Below are 21,307 nucleotides of genomic sequence, written 5' to 3' on the forward strand. Positions count from 1 at the left end.
TTATACGGTAATGCATTTGCCAAACTAAGATAAATCTGGACAACTCGGCATACTCTGCATAAAGCTCAAAGCTCCAACTTACTGAAATTGGTGCCAAAACATGTGCAGGGATAGAAAGTTAGAGTGTTTTGCTGTTCGACTGCAATCCACCGCTATTGCAATGCAATGCAATGCAATGCTGCTCGACTGAAATGTATGCTATTGAACTTATACTGGTTATACTACTTATGTGGGAATATATGTCTGTGCTCCAATCAATTTGAACAGTAATCAAGCAAACTAGTTCTACAAGAATTTCAACTATCTTATGATCCTGCATGCTCGAAAGTGAGATTTTTTTTGCTAAACTTTGTGAGCCTACTATATCTAAGAACTTTTTTTTGACTTCATCCACTGTAAGACTGCACCTTCCATTTGTTCCATATATATAGACAGGCACTACGTCATTACAAATTAAGAGAGTTATCGATTGGTTTAGAGCCATTATTTTTTAGGTTTGATTGCCCCAATTATTTAAAAAAAATAGAGAAAACTGTTATTGTCATTTATTAAGGAAGTTTTTAAAATAAGAAATAAGTAGATAATGAAAATCGTATCTTAATTTACATTTTCAACTTTCAAAACAACTTTGAGGTGTTCTTACCAGGAAATTAAACTTTTGTGCTAGTCAGGTATTTTTCGTCAGGAGTTTACGTCTGTAGAAACGCCCAATCAATAAAAATCTAAGGCGCAAACCCCTTTAAAATTAACGAAGCATTGTCAAGAGATGTGCCGGTTAGATCTACTTTCTTCTTGAAAATTAGCCCCCCCCCCTTAAGAAAAGTATTAGCCTAAAAAAAGAATTGCATAATTTCTACCACAAAAACCAAGATGTAATTCTATCTGGCATCGAACCGGGGATTTTGTGCGCGTAAATTGAATGTGATACCAACTACATTATGAGCCCAAGTAAATATATCTTATGTAAGTTATGACACTGGCGTAATAATGCTCAAATTAGCCCCCTTCAAGAAATCAATACTAAAACTACCATTTTTGGGTTACTGATTATTGCGTCACTTGGTCTACGAAACACCTTGCTTCCTAAATAACACGTACTTCGGTACTAAGAAACATTTAAAGTACCAAGGACACCAAAATGAAAACATATTTAGCCCTCTTAATCTATTTTAGGTCTATTCATACCTGAAAATCCGGGTTTCCTACGAGTTTTTGTTTAGCTGCTATTAGCATTTTTAGTTTGAATATATTCGCAAAACAGTGTTGTCAATAATAAAACAACGATAAACTTCGGAGCTGAATAATATTAGAGAAAACTATTTCCTACGAATCAGACACTGTTTTTCATTTGTGAAAATTTAAATTTACAAAATCTGTTGATTGTTATATATATATTAGTGAAAATACACTTTGTGAAAAAATATGACCTCAAGTTCAGAAAGTGACTATTCTGATGTGTCAGAAAATATTTTGATGATGACCAAGCGCTAGATGGTATGCAAGATACCATTTCAGGATACTTGTTCCAGCTAGACCCCGACGCCGCGCCGGCGGATCGACCAAACGCCGCTGACGAGAGGCCTGGCGCCACCGAAGTGCCGTAACGCCACCGGCGCGCCGCCGCCGACAGAGGCGGCGGCGTTCAGCAATTCTTTATTGCGTCAACCGCAAATTCGGAGCTTTTCCTTCTTGTGTGGTTTAGTATTTCGATTTTCCTGATTAGAAATCAAGCAGGGCTTGCACTATCCCCGAATTTTCGGTTATTTCCCCGAAAATCTATGCTTCACCCCGAAAAAAAATTTGGTTCCCCGAATCCCCGAAAACCACGCAATCACGGTGCCATCCCTAGCGATTTATCACCAGTGATTTTCCCTGCCAAATATTACTTTGTATACCATAATTCTTCACTACTCTCTGGTTCATTAATTTTCGTCTCTTTTGTTACTTTGCATAAAAAAGAGACAGATGCAATTGCAAATATTGCAATATAAACAGTTCCTCGTTTGTTGACAAAAAACAGGATCGTCTTTATGAAATGAGTTCAAATCATTTCGAATGCAGTTTCCCAATCGCTATTTCTTACATCGTTTGTAGTCAAGAATTTTATTTTCAAGTTGAATCCCCCCAAAAAAACCTTCTATTGTGACAAATTTAGCTATAGACTAAGCTATGTACAAGGTTTGGGAATTAAAGATTGAACTGGAAGTTACCTAAAAAATATGATTCAAAAATAAATTGTAAATTATTGCCTATAGGAGACGGGATAGGGGACTATTATATTTAAATGATAATACCTCATTTTTTTTATTAAAAGCAGGGATGCCAAAAGGCTAATTATTTTTTTCATTTAAAATGTACATAGAAGAGAATTATACCAAATTCTCTAGGAAACCATTGAAATATTTTGATAGACCCAGGGCTCCCCATTAGGACTTGTTCATTGTCTTGGGTATTTTGCGATTTCTCATAGGCTACTGGCCTAATTTGGCTTTTGTGTGTGCTCCCTTTTAATTGTATTCTTTGGATCTTATTGAATGCCATGGCAAATCTGTGACTCAGTTTTCCAGTAATTTCAGGTATGTCTGAGTAATTTATACATTTTTGTATTTGCCTTTGTATCACCTTATTCATACACATAATTTTTTTCAAGGAACACAAAGCTTTTTACCGTTATTTTGCGTGTTTGTTTGAAACATATAGTGACATAGTTAATTATTAAGTAACTTATTTTTCTAATGAAAGCTGAGACAGTATCCTATCAATGTGGTATCCAGAGGGGGGGGGGAAGTATTACATTTAAATGATAATATCTCGAATTTTTTTTTATTGAAAGCAGGGATCCCCAAATTTTTTTTTCTAATTTAAAGCAGAAACGGTATTTTATCAAGGTGGTATCCAGAGAGGGGGGGAGTAGTGAGCTATAATATTTAAATCATAATACCTCGATTTTTTTTAAAGAAGGGGTGCCAATAAGTTAAATATTTTTGTTATTTAAAGCACAGACGGTATCCTATCAAGATAGTATCCAGAGAGGGGGGGGGATAGGGAGCTATTAGATTTAAGTGAGAGTACCTTGATAGTACCTGTTTTTAATACAAGATATCTTTTTAAGAATCCAAAAGAGCACAAAAAAAACAATCAATATCAAAGTCACCCATTTGAACTGTTTTAAATGTGATAGGCAAAGGGCATTATAAAAAAATTAAGCTTCCAAGTTCAGAGCTATATTCAAAGTTTTCTGATTAGCCTAATTTAATATTAAGATGGTCTGGCCTAAAAAATAAGACATACGTATAGTCAGAACTCCATTGCAAATCCATATATAGCTAAATTTATCAAGACCCCCCCCTCCCTCCCTCCATAATGGTGAAAAATATACACTGAATTATAAATAAACACCATATTTTTGGTACATAGCCTAGACTGCAGTTTTCAACAAAATGTAGCGTTTCAGCACAATTCAAAATAATGAGTATTTTTCAAGTTCTTTTATAATTAAATAATCACTTGACAGGGACTATTATTTTTGAGCCCTGAAGGGGCTAGAACGCTCAGAACAGCTCATTGAATCCTAGTAACCCTATGCTCAAAAATTTGCTTCTTTAAATAACTGGCTAATGAGAAAAATAGGTCATATGTAGCTGACTAACGATTGAAGCTGACTTAGGCTATATATTTCCATATTAGGGGGGGGGAGGCGTAAAGCAAAGGCTCGTGGTATAAACTTCAAAGTCTAATAACCAAAATAATTTATTTATTATTAAGTAAATAAGTAAGAGTCTTTTATTCAGGCTCAGCACTAAAAAAAATAAAACCCAGTTGTGCTGATGATTTGTATCTGGTAATTATGTCAGTGATTCCAATCCTCAAAATGTAAATGGGGCAAAAATAACCAGTTAGCCATGATAAAATAAAAAGTAGCAAAATAGAAATAAGAAGGTATTTTTCAAAGTCTAACTGAGGCAACTGCTCCCCCTCACATAATTGACACCCCAAAATTATGTGGCCTAATGCTGAATTAGAATAAACAGTGTACAATGGCAAGTACAAACAATACAATAATATATTGTATATGATTCATAATACAATAGTATATATTACATAATAACAATGACAGATAATGATCTAATAGTATTGCTTTATTTAATCAACATTTGTCATTCAGAGAAGCCATGACTCTCTAATTTTGTTCTTAATATAATTCCTGTTTTGTTCCACTAATTTTTTTTTGGTACTGTTGTAATATATGGGCAACATGCAAGAATGCAACTTGAGAAAAGCCAAGAACAGATAACACTACCCAGTAATTTCCTATCTTATGCTCTATAAACAAGGGTCACTCCAGGAACTATATTCAAGCTTTAGTTTTTTGGGGTTTAGGAGGAAAAAAGGTACCTAGGTTAGTTTAGGTTATGTATTTATTATATGCTATGCTTTACCCCCACCCTCCTAATGTGCAAATATACAGCCAAAATTTGTTTCTAAACTATTATATTTTTATCCTATTTTGTTTTATTTCACTAGCATTAACCAAACTTCACTTCTTGCATGTTCCCCAGATATTAGAACAGTACCTTTTTTTCCTGCATTGCTTTAGTGTAACACTGTGACATCCTTTTCACTAATAAATACCCATGATTTTTGGAAGGCCTATAGGATATAAGTTCTGAAAATTCAGTCGATTATTATTATTGTTGCTGGTTTGCCTGTGAGTCCAGGCAATTTGATGTTCATATGTTAGTCCTAAAACTCAGCTGCCCTTGCCTGAGACTATAGGCAGGCAGACCTTATATCACCTGTTCACCTGCAAATCCAGGCAACTTTTTGGGTCAACCAATTTTGAATGAATTTTGTGTTAGTGTAACTGTCTGAGCTTATAAACTGGGTTGCCTGTCTAAGACTTTAGGCAGGTAGACCCTATGCCACTTGTTTGCACACAAGGCAAGGCAACTTTTCAGTGAACCAATTTTCAATTAATTCTGTTTTAGTGTAACTGTCTTGGCTTATAGATTGGGTTTTCTGACTGAGGACTGCAAGTCCAGGTGACTTAGTGGTCATGTTGATCCTAAAACTTGGTCAAAATGCCTTAGACTCTAGGCGGACAAGCCTACTTGGAAAGTCTACTTGAATTACAATAGAGATGACTAAGATTTTTGGGTTGACTCATAACAGACAGTGTCCACGGAACTTGCTGATGAAGAAGCATCCAAAGCCTAATTTTCCTTGCCACATAAATTTTCAGGTAGATTGACTAAGTTTTAGCATTGATATGTGACCACCAAGTTGCCTGAACTGCAATTGGAACTATGAAAAGCCATCTGTATGACTTTGTTGTTTTCTCTATGCATCAGTTGGATAATGGTATATATTTGGTTTGAGATTTTAGTGGATTATATATTAAATAAGAATACCAAAAAGTATTCTGTATAGCTTAATTCATTTTTCTTTATAATAATTTGATGCTATAAAAGTCATAGAAAAGACATCATATACTTCTCCATGTTCAAAGGAAACACAATATTGCCTATTGTTTTGATTTTATAGTGCTTTGTATATAAGAGTAAATGACAATATTTGTTGCTTAGAGTATAAAGAACCAATGACTTTAATAGGCCTAGTCAAACTGTGCTCACCCAAGTAATTTGTATTTCTAATATAAAAAAAGCATAAAAGGTATATGCTACTATTATATAGTAACTATGAGGTAGATTTATATCAAAATATTCAAGCAAATCACACAGCCTACTAGGTGTCTTACCTTAGCCTACATAAGGTAGGCTATCAGTGGAAGTCATTAGGTCTGTAAAACTACCAATAGGGTAGCCTACATATTGATACTTTCTTTTAGAATCATTAATGTTTACCTTTACACTGCTTCATGGTTAAAAGATCCTGGAATGCCAAAAATCCTAGTAACATCAAGACTAGGTCTAGTCTAGCCAAGCTCTTTTCAAGAAGCATTCCTTAAAAGTATTTTTCAAAGAAAAGAGCTTTGCTGAACTAGGTTCCGATTTTTGTTTTACTAGAACATACGAGAAAACAACACTTTCTGAGGCAATATGCTCATTTTTTATTTTTTGGGTCATTTTCTACTGTTCTTCTGCTTTTTTAGCACACGTTCTTTATTTTTGACAATGGCACAACCTTTCGCATTGGAATATGTTATGTGAACGAGATATCCTTCTCCTTAAAAAATGAATTATCGGTTTTTCACATTAATTTAAGACGTATATGGCTGTGTAAGTTTGCACTTGACCAATTTAATGAATTAGTTTTCATTTTAGGTGTCCTTGGTACTTTAAAGTTTATTTTCTTTTCTTATTACTACAGAACCTAGAGAAAAATGAGAAAAAATCGTTTGGTTTCGTGGAATCATCAACATACTACAACATACAACAACATACTTGCTGCTAGTTTACAGTACCATGCATGTCTTTTATGTTTTACTGGTACACATAAAATATGGTGTTTAAAAGAGGAATATCCAGCCAAAGCACCCTATTTTTACACGTTTTCAAGACTTTTGTTCGAAAGACTCCAAGAGAGAGATTTGTTCAGACAATTGAAGGGAGACATCTACTAAACTTTCAGTCAAGAGTAAGACTTTCTCGGGTAAAGTCCCAAACACGTCACGATTCCAAGTAATCATTTCATCCCTAGTTTCAAGTGAAAAAATCAATTTGCCATGCTTTTTAACTAGGTAGCGACCATAATAAACAATTTTTCAATGATTTAGCTATTACAACGCTTGTGCAAGATAACTTGAGAGGAAAAAGGACTTAGGTTTACCTACCTCTCTCTTCTTTCCCGACATCTTTAATAATTTCTTTCCTATCCAAACTTCGGCCAAACAAATCATCAACACTTAAACTACCATTATTTGAGCTATTGATTATTGGTATAGGCCTGGTGGTCGAAATGGGGGTACTTGCTTGAGACTTTACTCCCTAGAACAGCATATGCTTAAGTGTTAAGAGACATTTATAATTTAGAGACAACATAAGAGACATTGCTGTTATGATTTCGGAATGTTCTTAAACTATTCTGAAATCCAGTTGCTTCCTAACTCTGGTTGAACCTGAAAAATGTAAGTCATTCAATTCGCGAGGGCTTGGGAAAAGAGTATTCGACAACAATTCCTTTTGTTTGTTGCGTACTTATTCATATTGCGTTTACTTTATTCTATATACAAGTCAGGGGCGTCCCTAGGTGGGGGGGGGGGGGCGAGGGGCGTGCCGCTCCCCCAACGTTTTTGGCATTCGGTAAAATTTTGACCGAAGGCGAAAATTTTGGCCGAAATTTAGCAAAATTCTTGATTTCTACAGAAAATTTGGCATAGATCAGGTAGCAATTCGGTAAAATTGACGAAGATCGCCCCCCCCCCCAATAAAATGAGCCTCAGAACGCCCATGCATACAACCTTTACCCACATTTAACTGTTAATCAATATTCATGGGAGGACAAATATGCATTGTTTAGTCTGATTCTAGTGCGTTTTCTTTTTTTGCTAACAGCAACGAAAAATCCTTTAATTCTTTTAGATTGTCTGATACGAGTCGGGAATGTTCTTAAACTATTCTGAAGTCCAGCTGCATCCTAACTTGGGTTAAATCTAAAATTTTAAGGCATAAATTTGTAAGGGCTTGAAAAAAAAAGTTTGTCAGCGTTTACTTTTGTTTGTTACACATTTATTCATATTGCAATTTCCTTAATTCCTTAATCTTAATTTATCGTACATTTGAACGTGGATGCATTAAGTTCAATATTCCGATGTTCAGTTTTGTTCTAACCTTGGTAGGTCAAGTAGTCGTTGCAAAACTAAGTAAAGCCCCAACCATATGATCACTGCAATTACTATCACTAAATAAGAAGAAAAATTGGAAAGGTTCTTGTAAACCAAAGAATAAAGGGAACTGAGTAGAAGTCAATTTTTGGTGATTTAATAAGGGTATAAAATGAATCAAAACTATTAGATGGTGTTTCTTCTTCAAGGTTTTATATAATACAATCTTTGACCCGACATTTCTTCTTCAAGGTTTTATATAATACAATTTTTAAGCATTACAATTTGTAGTTGAATGACTTAATTTCTATTTTATTCCAGATTGCAGCGATAGCTGCAATCTAGCAAAGAGCGAATCATGTCCCAGAATACCGGACGTGTTTCGAAAAAAAACTGGGTACTTTTGTCTTATAGCCATCACACTCAAGGATCTTGTATCGCGAACATGAGACAATAACCGATTTTCATGGTCTTTATACCAGACAATATTAGCTTCGGCTTGGTGGGAAACTACACTGTAGCTATATTTTAATTAAATATTTAGTTGGTATTTTGGTTAGGTTAGTTTAGGTTACGTATTGCGGTCTAATACATATGGCTTACATGATGCAGTAGAGATAGCTAGCAGTTTCTGAGATAGTGTTAGCACTGTCGAAAGGCGGCGCCTCATCAAAAGGAAAGGGCACTTGCGAGGGATTTTATTTACTAACAAAAACCTGGTCATAATACTATACAATGCAAGTTAGGATTTACTTAGTCCAGCGCTAAAGATGGTATCACAGCTTATGCTTTCAAATCATAATTTTCTTTAAAGGAGGAAAACATAGCGGGAATGTAGGGATTCCATAGTCTATACGATTTGTACGATAGTCTATACGATAGCTAAACAAGAAACTATTTATTTGTTCACATTTTTCTAAATTGAAAGTTGAAGAATGAAAATGAGAGAATGGTTTTGTTTTTCAATTATTTTAAGCATATAGTTCTCTAGTGAAAAATATTAAATAATTAAAATTATAGTATTTCAGGTTTAGGCTATATTATTTTGTTTCGCTAGATAATAGAAGTATACCCACGGCCATTGTCCTGATAAGGCACATTTCTTACAATTTCCATTACTGAAGTTTACGTTCAGATTGAAATAAAAATCAAGTTCTCATTCTCCAGAGGAAAAGCAGGAGCCATTATAGGAGGAAGCCATCCGGTGCCAAGGACCCGTGGACTGTCGCAGCATCTGTGACCCACGGATAACAGTTGCATGATTAAACACATACAACTAAATCTAACAGGAAATAAATGTGCATGTCACGTTTGCAGATGGGTTACGTTTATTGTTGGTTTTATTTGTAAGTTCAACGTTTAATTAGACAACTTCTGAAAATAAGTTCCGTGAGTACGAAATAATTGCATACTCTGCATTCGTATTGCTTTTGTTTTAACCTGTATTAAGATACTTGTACTATATACTGCGGTTGAGAAACGTCCGTGAAACGGTTCATTGTTTACACTTATATTTCTTAGTGTACAGATCATTTTGGGAAATAATAGGGTGCATGTTTTCTTGCTTACTTATGATGGCTTTAAACATCCCAAAAATAATAAACATCACAATAAATTTTTTTTGAAAAAATTAAAATCAGACTTTCTGTTTCCAATCAGGATTTACGATATGGAAATTTTGTCTAGTTTGTCGAAAAAATAATATAAACATCTATCAGCATTCATATTTATTTGATTTCTAAAAAATTAAACTTCGAAAATAAAAAAAAGTCACAGAAGAGATTATATTTATGGAAAAGCAAAATAAGCTCCAGTTCTTGGAAGATCAGCACTGGGAAATTTTCTACCATACGTAATGCATGATGACAACTTTAGAAATTATTTCATAGCGCACAATTCATTTTTGAATATAGAAGAATGCATTTCTTCATGCTTAATTTTCAGAACAATACACGTCAAAAATGTAATAATCAAATTCGAATAATCAAAAATAAACATTTTTTGACAAAAAATCAGAACTTTTGCATCGAAATCAGGATTTCTAGTATTATTTACTAAAATTCTATGAGAAATACATAAATTTTTTCTCGGGTTGTCGAAGAGAAGCGTAAGAAAGGAATCAAGCAATACATTCACATTGCCCATATGTCAGTTACGGAATCTCTTATATATTTAAAGTCATTGTTATAAAGCCCCCTCACCCCCCCCCCCACCACAGAAAAAACAAAAGCAACAATTATGATTTTTCAATGAAAACTTTGTGAACAGTCTCTTAGAAAAATCACATATCTACGTACCTTGTGACAGCGTTGTGGATGAGGCTGGGATTTCTGATTTTCAATATATCCCGGTTCAATCCCACGTGTTGCAAGGAAAGCAACTGTTAGTATTTACACTATTAATTTTTTATGTTTGAATCATTTTCTCCCTTCTGTTTCTATCTGGCTCAAGACCATTTTTGTTCATAAGTTTTATAACCTAAGTTAATATATAAATCATAAGTTTTTATCCGCCACAATTCAATTTTTTATCTACTTTTCTTTATATTTGACCGATGATGTAAGATTTTAACTTTGCCCTAAAAGGCACATAGAGGACACAATTTTTTGTACATCGGGGTTTGTTACCAAATGTAACTTGGCATCACTTATATTATTATATTATTGCGTGCATCAGTTATTTAGCCCTAGACAACCGTCTAGATATGAACGAAAAGCAGGTCGTCCTCGATCTTTTTTTTTGCCAAGCTTCATTTGCTATAGGAATGCATAGCCAATCCCGTTCTTCCGGTTTGCTCGAAATACAAAACTTACACGCGGCACAAAAATTTTCCTGTTTTCAAATTGATAACAGATACAAACTGATAAATTGGGCAATATTATGGAGCCGACTTGAGTACTTTTTATTATATTACAGTTGCAAGCGTAAAACGCATAAAGAGCAAGGAGTTGAGGAGGAGGCAACAACCTTCATATACGTAATTATTTCAGTTCGTTTTAAGTTTTAATGTTGCTCCTTACTTTCAGTTGAAAAACCTTTTTTTTATTTTTAGTCAGACCGCGTATGAACCGCTGTGAAATCATGTGTATGATGTAGCTGCGAAGAGGTTAGCAGGCGAAATCCTTCAGAACATGGTCTGTATCTTATAAAATTCTAGTCTTGCGGGAAAAAGTACATAAATAAATTCTAGGGTGCATATTTATAATATATCTAGTTTTAAAACAACAGAAAATAGTAATACAGAATTATACCAACGGTGCAGCCAAAAATAGCCAAGGAAAATAATATCTCTTTTGATAAAGTCCCTTAAAGTACCAACAGTGCAACCAAAAAGACCCTAGGAGACTAAAACTCTTTTATGATGGGTTTGGACCCTTCGAAACAAATTGCTATTTAACGAACCTATTAAATAACGGCAATGAGCAAAATTAAAGCTATTTGGAACAGAATCCACTCTTTTCTTAAAACCCGACAAGCTTAGTGACCGAGGCCGTATCCAAGGGGAGGGGGTTTACTGGGTTTTAACCGCCCGAAATTTTTGCATGACTCGTAAAAACATAACAAAAACTTATATGAACAAATTTTTGATTCGTTTTTTAAAATTTTTGTACCCCCCCCCCCCAAAAAAAAATCTGGATCTGCCGTTACAAGTGACTACCAAAGTTCTATCAGCATTCAAAGTCATTTGGTTTCTAAACAGTAAAGCCTCAAAGCTAGAAAATTTTATATAGCAAACGATGTAGAGAATTCACCTAAAATGACTTCAAATAGAAACTCATAAACGTATTTTATCTACGGAAAATCAAAGTAAGCTCTAGTTGTTGGAAGATAAAGACCTATCTATCCAAGTTAGAAAAAAACTCTACCTTGTCTATAAAAAGGTACCTCCTAACATATATATATATATAAAAAATTGACACGTAATGAAAATTTCGAAAATTCTTTCTAAGTGAATAACGCAATTTTTAATACCAAAGAGTTCATGTCATTTTGTGTACTTTTCATAGTGTCGCACGACTTAAGTGCAAAAGGATATCAAATAGAAAATGTCAGGAAACAACCGAAAAAAAAACGGAATTTAGCATTCGAAATCGATCTTTCCGGTATTATTTCCGAGAAAACAAGAAAAGATACAAGTTTTGTTGCCCGGTTCTCAGAGACATAATTTAAATCCCTGCAGGAGTAAGACACAAAATTGATGAGAAAACGATTACTTTCTCAGCTAGGAGTTTTGTTTTGTCAACATTTGTAACAGGAAAACAAATAGTTTTTAGTCTTTTCTGGAAAACTACTGGGAATGTTAAAAGCTTCACTGGAACTTTTCCATCCAATTTCACTATTTCCGTACCAAAGAAATATTTCGAGTTTCCATCTCTTACCACTTCAGAGCTACACAGGGGTGTCGCTTGGGGGGGGGGGAGGCACTTGCCCCGCAATAATTTTGAGAACAATCATTATATAGCCCGTGCCCCTTGACTCTCCAGATGTTAACCCCTCTTGCCCCCCCCCCTCCCCCAGTAAAAAAGCTGGAGCTGCGCCCAAAGAGCAACATACTACATATAGCTGATAATGCGAGAAGAAAAAACAGCTGCGGAATCCGTAGGGTTGCTCCGCACCACAAATACCATAATAAATAAAAGCCAAGTATTTTCCAATACAGATTTTACAATCTTGTTGTAGGATTCGCTAGTTGAGAACTATTGTTTTTTTTGTATTCTGTATTACGATCAAGAGGCAGCCTCAAGATAGAGAAAAATAGACAGAGAAGAATTAGAGAAAATAGACACATGATGATAACATTGGATAGTTTAACCATATTTTGAAGGGCAGGGGAGATATTTAAGCGCTACACACTCCTCCTTCCTAACTCATATAAGGTTGAATGAAGCTCACATTAAATGTTGAAAAGAAACATTAAATATACTCACTTTTGTCTTTTCTTCTTTGGCTTTTATTAAAAGACTCAAAACATCTTTTGGTTCTGATTTTTCGGACTGACGGAATTTATCTGCAATGTCCTCTTCCTCTGATTTGCTCTGATCTTTGATTAGACTCTCTAACTTGTAAAAAGTATTTCTGCATTCTAATTGTTCATAAAACCAGAGTCCATAAACTTCCGCTGAAAAATAAGTTATCAAAAGATGCCCCAAAGGAGACAACAATTACTTGTTTCCTGTAAAAAGTGCTGTGTGGATATTGCAAAACGCTCAGACTAATTAGCTTTCTGGAACTCAAGGTAGATCCATAGGAATTACGTGCCCCAGTGTCCCCCCAGAATCCACCCCTGAGTTTCGGAAAAAGGAGGCAACAATTTAAAAAACATAACAACTTGGCAAACTATGGATTATCTTTTTATAATGAATAAATATTTTGCATAGCATTTTTGAAGTATAAACCTCATCTTTGGCATGATATTTCATATTTTTTACAAGAATTTCGATAATTTTACAACTATCAGTTTCCTTAAGGCCATAGCCAATTGCAAATACGTGGAGACGTTAATTCGAGATAAGAAGGTTGCAATTAGCAATTAAAACGCAATATTGTTATTAGGAGATAGCACTATGGTATATATTAATTTTAAACAAGAGTGTAAATTTTAGTATATTACTTGTAGTTTTTTTTTCAAATAAAATTGAACTTAACGCTGAAAGAACTGAGCTTACTAGATAACAAAGGACATCACGCGGTAGATAAACGACTTCAAGTAGCATTTATTTACCCATAAAGGTAATGCATGTCTTTCAATTTTTCGGAAGTCAGCTGGAAGCGAAAAGTGGCCGACCAAACAGACTATAATATAACACCTTCTCCAAGTACATGAAAGTGGTTGATATCAATTTTTACGGCACTAAAATATGACTCATAGACGAATAGAGTTGGACAAGAAATAAGTCACTCTCTTCACTATGCTATACCTGAAGGAAAGAGAGTTAAGTCAAGATAAGTCGCCAACCCTTGCTCCTGTAAACGCATTACTGCCTTAGGATACCAGACAGGGGCACAATAGAAAACACTCTTTTCCCATAATACTATCAAAGAGACTCCATAGATATTAAGCAACTGTGTATAGTCGTAACAGTATATACTTTCATATATATATATATATATATATATATATATATATATATATATATTTTGAAAAAAAAATGTATACCACTCAATGTATATATATATATATATATATATATATATATATATATATATATATATATATATATATATATATATATATATATATATATATATTTCAATCTGTATACATAACATCAAAATCGTCTTTTAGTTTTTTATGCATTGCTACAGCGTTCAGCCGATCGCCAAAAAGCTTTAATAGGTTGTATAATGTACACTATAGCGAAGATTTGGGCATAAAATCACCCCTCCCCAAGGGCCTCGTAGTACTTTTCGCGATGATGAAATTAGGGACCCCTCAGCTCTATTTGGGAGTTTTCCAGGAGATTTTTCCTTGGCAGGAGAGTTTTCCGCGGGGGATCAATTGAAAAACTGATCTCATAAATCAACAAACACAGTCGAAAAATTCTATATAACTACATGACGCGATGAAGTACTGAATAAATGAATTCAAACGTCGATTTTTTTTTCAAATGTTATGTCTTTCACAACAAAGTTAATACCAGGTTGAATTATATAAAAATCTCAAGGGGTGGGAGAGTTCTATACCTAAAACCAGACAGACACACACACAAAAATATATATATATATATATATATATATATATATATATATATATATATATATTCCCCATAGCCATAACAACCGTATTTTCAAATAATATCACTAAAGTAGCAGAATAAGGTGAAAAAGAGAACCTCTTTTAGTCCTTGTTAGAATAAACGGAGCCTCTAGTTTAAGTTCAAGATCCTTGACAATGGGTTCAACCCAGTTCTTTGGTTCCAGTCTATTTAATATAAACATACAATGTTTTGGCTCGGCTAACCTGAAACAAGAACAATTTTGTATTAATAACAGCAGCATTAATACAGCCTAGATGGAGCGATATCCTATATATCATGAAATTTCAAATTAAGGAAACACTACACTGTCTTTCTAAATAAATAGAAAAAAGAGTAATTCAGGCCGGTTAAGCTTTTAATATTGAAAAAATATCAAAGGTGAAACCCAAAGTTTATGGCCCTGTATTGAGGTGCCTAAAAGGAAAGCACACATCTACATCCTCATTATTTTACAGGAGAGCGAAAATACGGTTTTAAACTTCCAACGAATTTTTGGAGGAAGGAATTTAAATAAGAGAAAACTAGTTTTTAAAAATCAATATGCAGTTTAATAGCATGGTTTCCATCCGGGACATTCTGACAGTTGCTAAAACTGCGTTAGGCAGTTTTTGAGGTAGAGGTACTGAATCGTGTTTTTTCACCGTAGTAGTCATTTTTGGACCCTTCCCCCTGTCTTCCACGATGTATGTACGCCTCGGTAAATGAAAGTTAAGGATAATGACACAATAAAGCAATTTGTCTGAACTCCCAACAAAATTTTGAAATAAGTATGAGGAAAAACCATTTGTTTTAGACATGATATCTAATAGCAGCCACTGCAACAAAAAAAAAGAAGAAAAAATAAGAAACAATCTCAAAAATCAAAATACACAGTGAAGAGTGTGTGGGGTCAAGAACGGGCATGGGGTACATATAACACAAATATAGTCAGAGATTTGGCCTATACCTTAATCAAGTAAAATCCACACTGTTTCAGTAGATACTTAAAAAGTATACATAGGGTTAATATTCACATTTAGCATTCACATTTCTTATTAGCAGGGTTGGCTAGATTTCACTTAATTTGACAGCATAGAATTTTGGAGGTATTTCAAGCAGTACAGGGTTTTTCATCTTCTGTCTTTTTATTTAATAATATTAATACTTATCCATATAGAAAATAATTTAAAATAAGCAAAATTTCATACACCAATGGTTGCAAATTTACTGTTCAAGGTTAAAAAAATCTTATTCCCTGTTTCACGCAATTTCCCTGAAGCTTCTAAGGCGGGGGGGGGGACAATTCAAGTGGAATTTAACTTCTTTGTGTCCATGTATGATCACGATTACATTTACTTTCTACACATGACCAAGGATGGTTATACCTGAGAGGCGTAAGCATATTTTATAAGCTTTTATCACTTGGTAGTATATATTTAGGTCACAGTTTCTCTCCAGGAGGGGGATTCTATGGACCAGGCAAGTCTGCCGAAATTTATTTCGAGAGAAGTGCCCCAAAACATCAGCAGAAGAAGCGATATGCCTGAAAGCCCACTATTTATAAGTCTTGTGAACCTAACCACTACTCAGTTTTTTTTACGTATCTCATCTGTTTTGCTCTTCTGGTAAGCTTATTCCCCTCAAAAAAAAGAAAAAAAGAAGCTACGTCTGTACATTGGGTAACACAAACCTTTTCAATAAAATTTCTATTTCTGTGCGATCGTGCCATATTGAGAAGAGCTGTAAAAATTGGTAAAATATTTTGCCATAAACCAAAGAATATGTTTAATATTTTCTTGGTTTTATCAGACCAAAAAAAAGTCATTTCTTCGAGCATTTAAATACACAAAATGTTTGTATAGCTCAACAACGCGGCTTCGTTTTGGCATATTGTAAAAAAAATCTCTTCGTGTAGGCTATTTGAACTAACGGCATTTAAATATTTTTGTCCCAAATATTTAGTCTAGTCCATAAACACTTCACAACGAAATTAATCAGTGCAACTAACAATTATATCGCTTTCTTTAGCCCTGCTATAAATCCAGTGAAAATCACAATGACAATATTATATCCAAGTTTGTTTCTCCAGCCTTTGAGTAGTTTTGCATGATGAAAACTACACGGTTCCAAATAATATGTCAGTAAAATATGTAAAATGCCGGTAAAATACACAAATTAAGTAAAATAGGGAAAATACCAATTTTACAAGGTTCCATAAAAATACGATAAAATACGTAAAATACCCTGTTTTATCATGACCAATTTTACCATTTACAACACTACAGTCTATAACAAATAAAAAAACTAACTAAAACAGTGAAAGAACTAACCTTGAATATATAAAAAATGATCCTTGTACTTCTGGCTTTCCCTATAAAATAAGAGAACTTTCAAAATATCATAAACAATGTGGATTCTTAAAACCGACAAAAATCTTAATAAGAAAATTTAATGAACATTTATACAGCAGGGGGTTTCAGTAAAACAGAATTTAAGACTTCAACCGCATTATCACTTATACCAGAGAACCAATTACGGAAGAATATATCTGTATTTAGATGATTCCAAAGTTGGAATTATCATAATTTGTTCTTAATTCATTCTAAGTTTGGCTGTTATTGGTCAGGTATTGTAAGCTGGATGGCGAAACATAGATTGGCTGACCTCGTTTTTCATTACCATTGTTGTAGCTGCTACTTCTACTTTTATTAGAGACTCAGTTGAATTAAAAAAAAGTCTTGATATTACTTACCTTATTCTTGAACATTTAGCTAAGAAAAAAGGGCGAGTCCATTAAAGGGACTTGAGCTAGGAAAAAGGATGGTTTATCTTGGCAGTACTATACGTTAATGTTTCCACATTAGGAGATATAGCCTTTTCAGGGTTGGTAGGCAAAGACACTTAAAAAACCTAAAAAAACCTTAACATATGGTTTTAACCTAAACCGTAACGTAAACCTTAACCACGTAGCACAGCGCAGCGCATCTACGTGAGGGGCAGATACCAGTCTACTGATTCTCTGTCTTTGGCCGGGAGTGCTAATCGAAATGAGGGAGGGGAAAATCATCTTATAGGCAAGGAGGGTGATATCTTTTCTTCTCGATTTAACGTCGAGTTGGTTACACCTATTTTATTTCTCACACCTCCAACAATGATGTTCAACAATAATCTGATGACCCTAACTTTTAAAACACGGGACAAAATTGAGAAATTACTTGAATACGCAAATTCTGTGATTAAACTAGGCGGTTTCAAGCACATACAATTCATCTACTGGTAATCGTATTTTTTTTTTCAAGCAATCATCTTTCGGTTATAAATGAATTACAATTAGAAGTTTCAAAACTAAACTAAAAAAATGTAGCAAACATGTCAAAAGATGCCCTTCTAGAATAAAAGAATTGGGAGGTTCATTGGCGTCAATCTTATTCTTTGCAGAATCAAAATCTCTTTTTACAACACTGAAGACCCTCTCAACGCCGTCCGGTTAGGTCAGGATGTTTAAGTGTTTTTTTCCTAAAGATGCAAAAATAGGGTATTCTTCTGCCTTTTCTTTCCAGTAGGCCAACGATTTTATGTCGTCACCAGATGGCTCTTTGCTTGAATACTTTAAGATTTCATCGTCGAATGAAGGGACAAATACATGAGCAGGGCCTCGTGGCCCCAGCCCCTCTAAGTCTTAAGTTTCAAACATTTATGGGCATTTCTTGTTCAAGTTATCAAATAAATCTTGTTTTTTATTATTCCCCCCCCCCTGCAAAAATTCAGGCGTGTGTGCCTGATCGGATGGCATGGGTTTCAACCTCTTGACACAGAAAAAGTGAGGCCATTGTACCAGCCATAGCACACAATCATTTTCATGAGCTATATTATTCTTATCTCCGTAACGTTCCCTCAAGGATTCAAAAGTGGCCTGAAAAAGGGTAAAGCTTTGTTCAGCTTCATCTGCATTGTAGGCCCAGTCGGAAACAAGAATCAAGGACAAGGATTTATGGCCACTTTAAATAAATTGGCTAGTTTTCGAACTGATCTATTGCATAGGAAGCTCTTTTACCATAACTGAAGAGAGTTCGTAAAATCCATGATTGATGGGGGGACAAGTACAGATGACACGACGTCTCTTCAAAACGGAACAGCACCTCTGTCATTTTCTGTTTGTAGTGTAAGTGTCTGTGTCTTCTTATTCTTTGTTTCTTTTCCCCCACATTTCGGGCCACAGAACATGCAGGGGGGGGGGATGTGATTACGTGTGTACTTTTATTGTTTAAATTTACTGTTACTATATTTCTTCAATAAATCTATCTATCAACTCGGATAGTCAGTTCTTCAATCGGCTTAAACAGTGACACTAGCTATTTTAGCAGGAGCCGTTTGGAATCAGAACCAGTTATATTTACTCTTAGTTATAGTATACTATTAGAATAATAGTAAAAATCTATTGGAAAAAATAGATCTTCATCCATGAAGGATAAAGGGAATAAAATTTTAGGACTTGAAATCGAGCTCTAGAGACATTATTGAGCCTTTTTTGTTCGTGATTGTTCATGAATTTTTTATTCTGGAAAACAGGATTTTCCAAAAATTTTGGTCAACATAATTAAAGAATCCTTAGGGCCCAAACCATCTCCAACTAAATTCTTAAACATAGACATATCTTCCTTCTTTTGTGAAATTGTTCATGGGTCATTCTGAGAATAGTCCAAAATGATAGAAACACAATATTTGTATTTTCACGCAGCATTTTTGAAAACATGTCTGAATCGAAAAATCTGAGAATTATTCCTGTGTAATTTAGGAACCTAAAGCAAGAACCAGTCCTGCCCTCCCCCTTCCCGGGCATCGCAATTTTAGACATTTTGCACCTTTTTGTGTCGTGATTGTTCAGGAGTCATTCAGGGCATAGCTGTAAATGATGAAACAAGCGTCATAAACCCAAAGATCATAGGTGCATATTTCACAGTTAGTGCTTGATTTCCACCAAAGTTGACATTAAAGGGTTATGAAGTCACTCATTAGTAACATAGGAACCAACTCCAATATGAACCACTTAAAACAAAACATAGCACGAAGCCTAAATTTTCAATATGGCTTTTGATTTCCATACCACTTTCTTCCAAAGAATTTTTAGCTGGACTATTAATAAAAGTATATTGAAATGCAGTCAAAAATCAAATGTCTGTGTCTGTCAGAGTTCATGCTGAAGTATTTCTATGCTTGGTTCATCATAGGCAGCGCGCTAGCGCTGCCTAAGTAAAGAACGACGTGGGCACAATGTGTTCTTTGTTCTCCATACCCTGGCACTTTGTATCGACGGAGTTGTCATAGAAACTTCGAAAAGGGCTCATTCGATTGGGAATTGAAGTGGCTAATGGTCTTTTTAATAGTCGAAAGTGATTGGAGGGCAACTAGCCCCCCCCACGCCCATCATTCCCCCAAACACATCCAATCAAAATTATGAGATAGCCATTTTGTTCAGCGGAGTTGATTTCCAGATAGAAAATATGTTTTTGAGGAGGGCACTCTCCTACAACCCTCAGGGCAAGGGTTTTAAGTTATGCCCTGAGGGCATATAAGAACGATGTTGGCACAAAGTATCATTTATTGTTTTTTTTCCTTTAGAGCAGGGCAATTTATATGGAAGGGGTCGTCGTAGAAACTTCAAAAAGGGATCATTAGATTGGAAATTGAGAGTTCTAGTACCCTTTTTAATAGTCGAAAGTGATTGGTGGGCAACTAGCCCCCCCACGTCCATCATAGCCCCCCATGTCCAAAATTTTAAGATAACCATTTTGTTCAGAGTAGTTGATTTCCAGATAGAAAATATGTTTTTGGGGAGGACACTCCCCCCACAACCCTCAGGGCAAGGGTTTTAAGTTATACCCTGGGGACATAAAAGGTTGTTATAGAAGACGTTGTCGCAGAAACTTCAAAGCAGGTTCGTTCGATTGGAAATTCGAAGGGCTAGTGCCGTTTCTAATAGTCAAAAGTGATTAGAGGGCAACTAGCCCCCCCACGCCCATTATTTCCCCAGATGCCTCCACGAACGAATTTGTGACACCCACGTTGTTCAGTTTAGTTGATTTCCAGATAGAAAATATTTTTTTGATGAGGAAACTCCCCCACAACCCTCAAGGCAAGAGTTTTAAGTTATACCCTGGGGGCATATAACGTTTTTATAGAAGGCGTTGTCGTAGAAACTTCAAAAAAGGTTCACTCCGTTGTAAATTCTAAGGGCTAGTACCCTTTTTAATAGTCGAAAGTGACTAGAGGGCAACGAGCCCCCCCCCATGCCCATCCTTCCCCCAAACACATCCAATCAAAATTTTGAGATAGCCATTTTGTTCAGCGTAGTTGATTTCCACACAGAAAATATGTTTTTGGGGAGGACACTCCCCCAGAGCCCTCAAGGCAAGGCTTTTAAGTTATGCCCTGGGGGCATATAAGGTTTTTAAAGAAGGCATTGTAGTAGAAACTTAAAAAAAAACTCATTCGATTGGAAGTTCAAAGGACTAGTGCCCTTTTTAATAGTCGAAAGTGATTGGAGGGCAACTAGCCCCCCCCCCCCCCCACGCCAATCATTCCCCCAAACATTTCCAATAAAAATTTTGAGATAGCCATTTTGTTAAGCGTAGTTGATTTCCAGATAGAAAATATATTTTTGAGGAGGACACTTCCCCACAAACCTCAGGGCAAGGATTATAAGTTATGCCCTGGGGGCATATAAGGTTTTTATTGAAATCTTTGTCGCAGAAATTTAAAAAAAGGGCTGCCTCAATAAAGCCTGCCT

General features: G+C 35.1%; 1 protein-coding gene across 1 annotated transcript in view; it reads right to left on the reverse strand.

Annotated features, from left to right (window-relative positions):
- Positions 1–21,307, reverse strand: part of DCP1 (decapping mRNA 1) — a 41,690-nt gene that overhangs the window by 14,910 nt on the left and 5,473 nt on the right. Inside the window, exons 2-5 of the mRNA XM_089100870.1 lie at positions 16,851–16,891; positions 14,617–14,744; positions 12,712–12,902; positions 6,794–6,947 (exon numbers count right to left, since the gene is read on the reverse strand). Of these exons, the coding sequence (XP_088956996.1) occupies positions 6,794–6,947; positions 12,712–12,902; positions 14,617–14,744; positions 16,851–16,891 (514 nt within the window). The remainder of the gene's footprint in view (positions 1–6,793; positions 6,948–12,711; positions 12,903–14,616; positions 14,745–16,850; positions 16,892–21,307) is intronic.

Source organism: Artemia sp. Qi Xiang Cuo, chromosome 15 (genome assembly GCF_049724085.1).
Source record: "Artemia sp. Qi Xiang Cuo chromosome 15, ASM4972408v1, whole genome shotgun sequence".
Lineage (NCBI taxonomy): Eukaryota > Metazoa > Arthropoda > Branchiopoda > Anostraca > Artemiidae > Artemia > Artemia sp. Qi Xiang Cuo.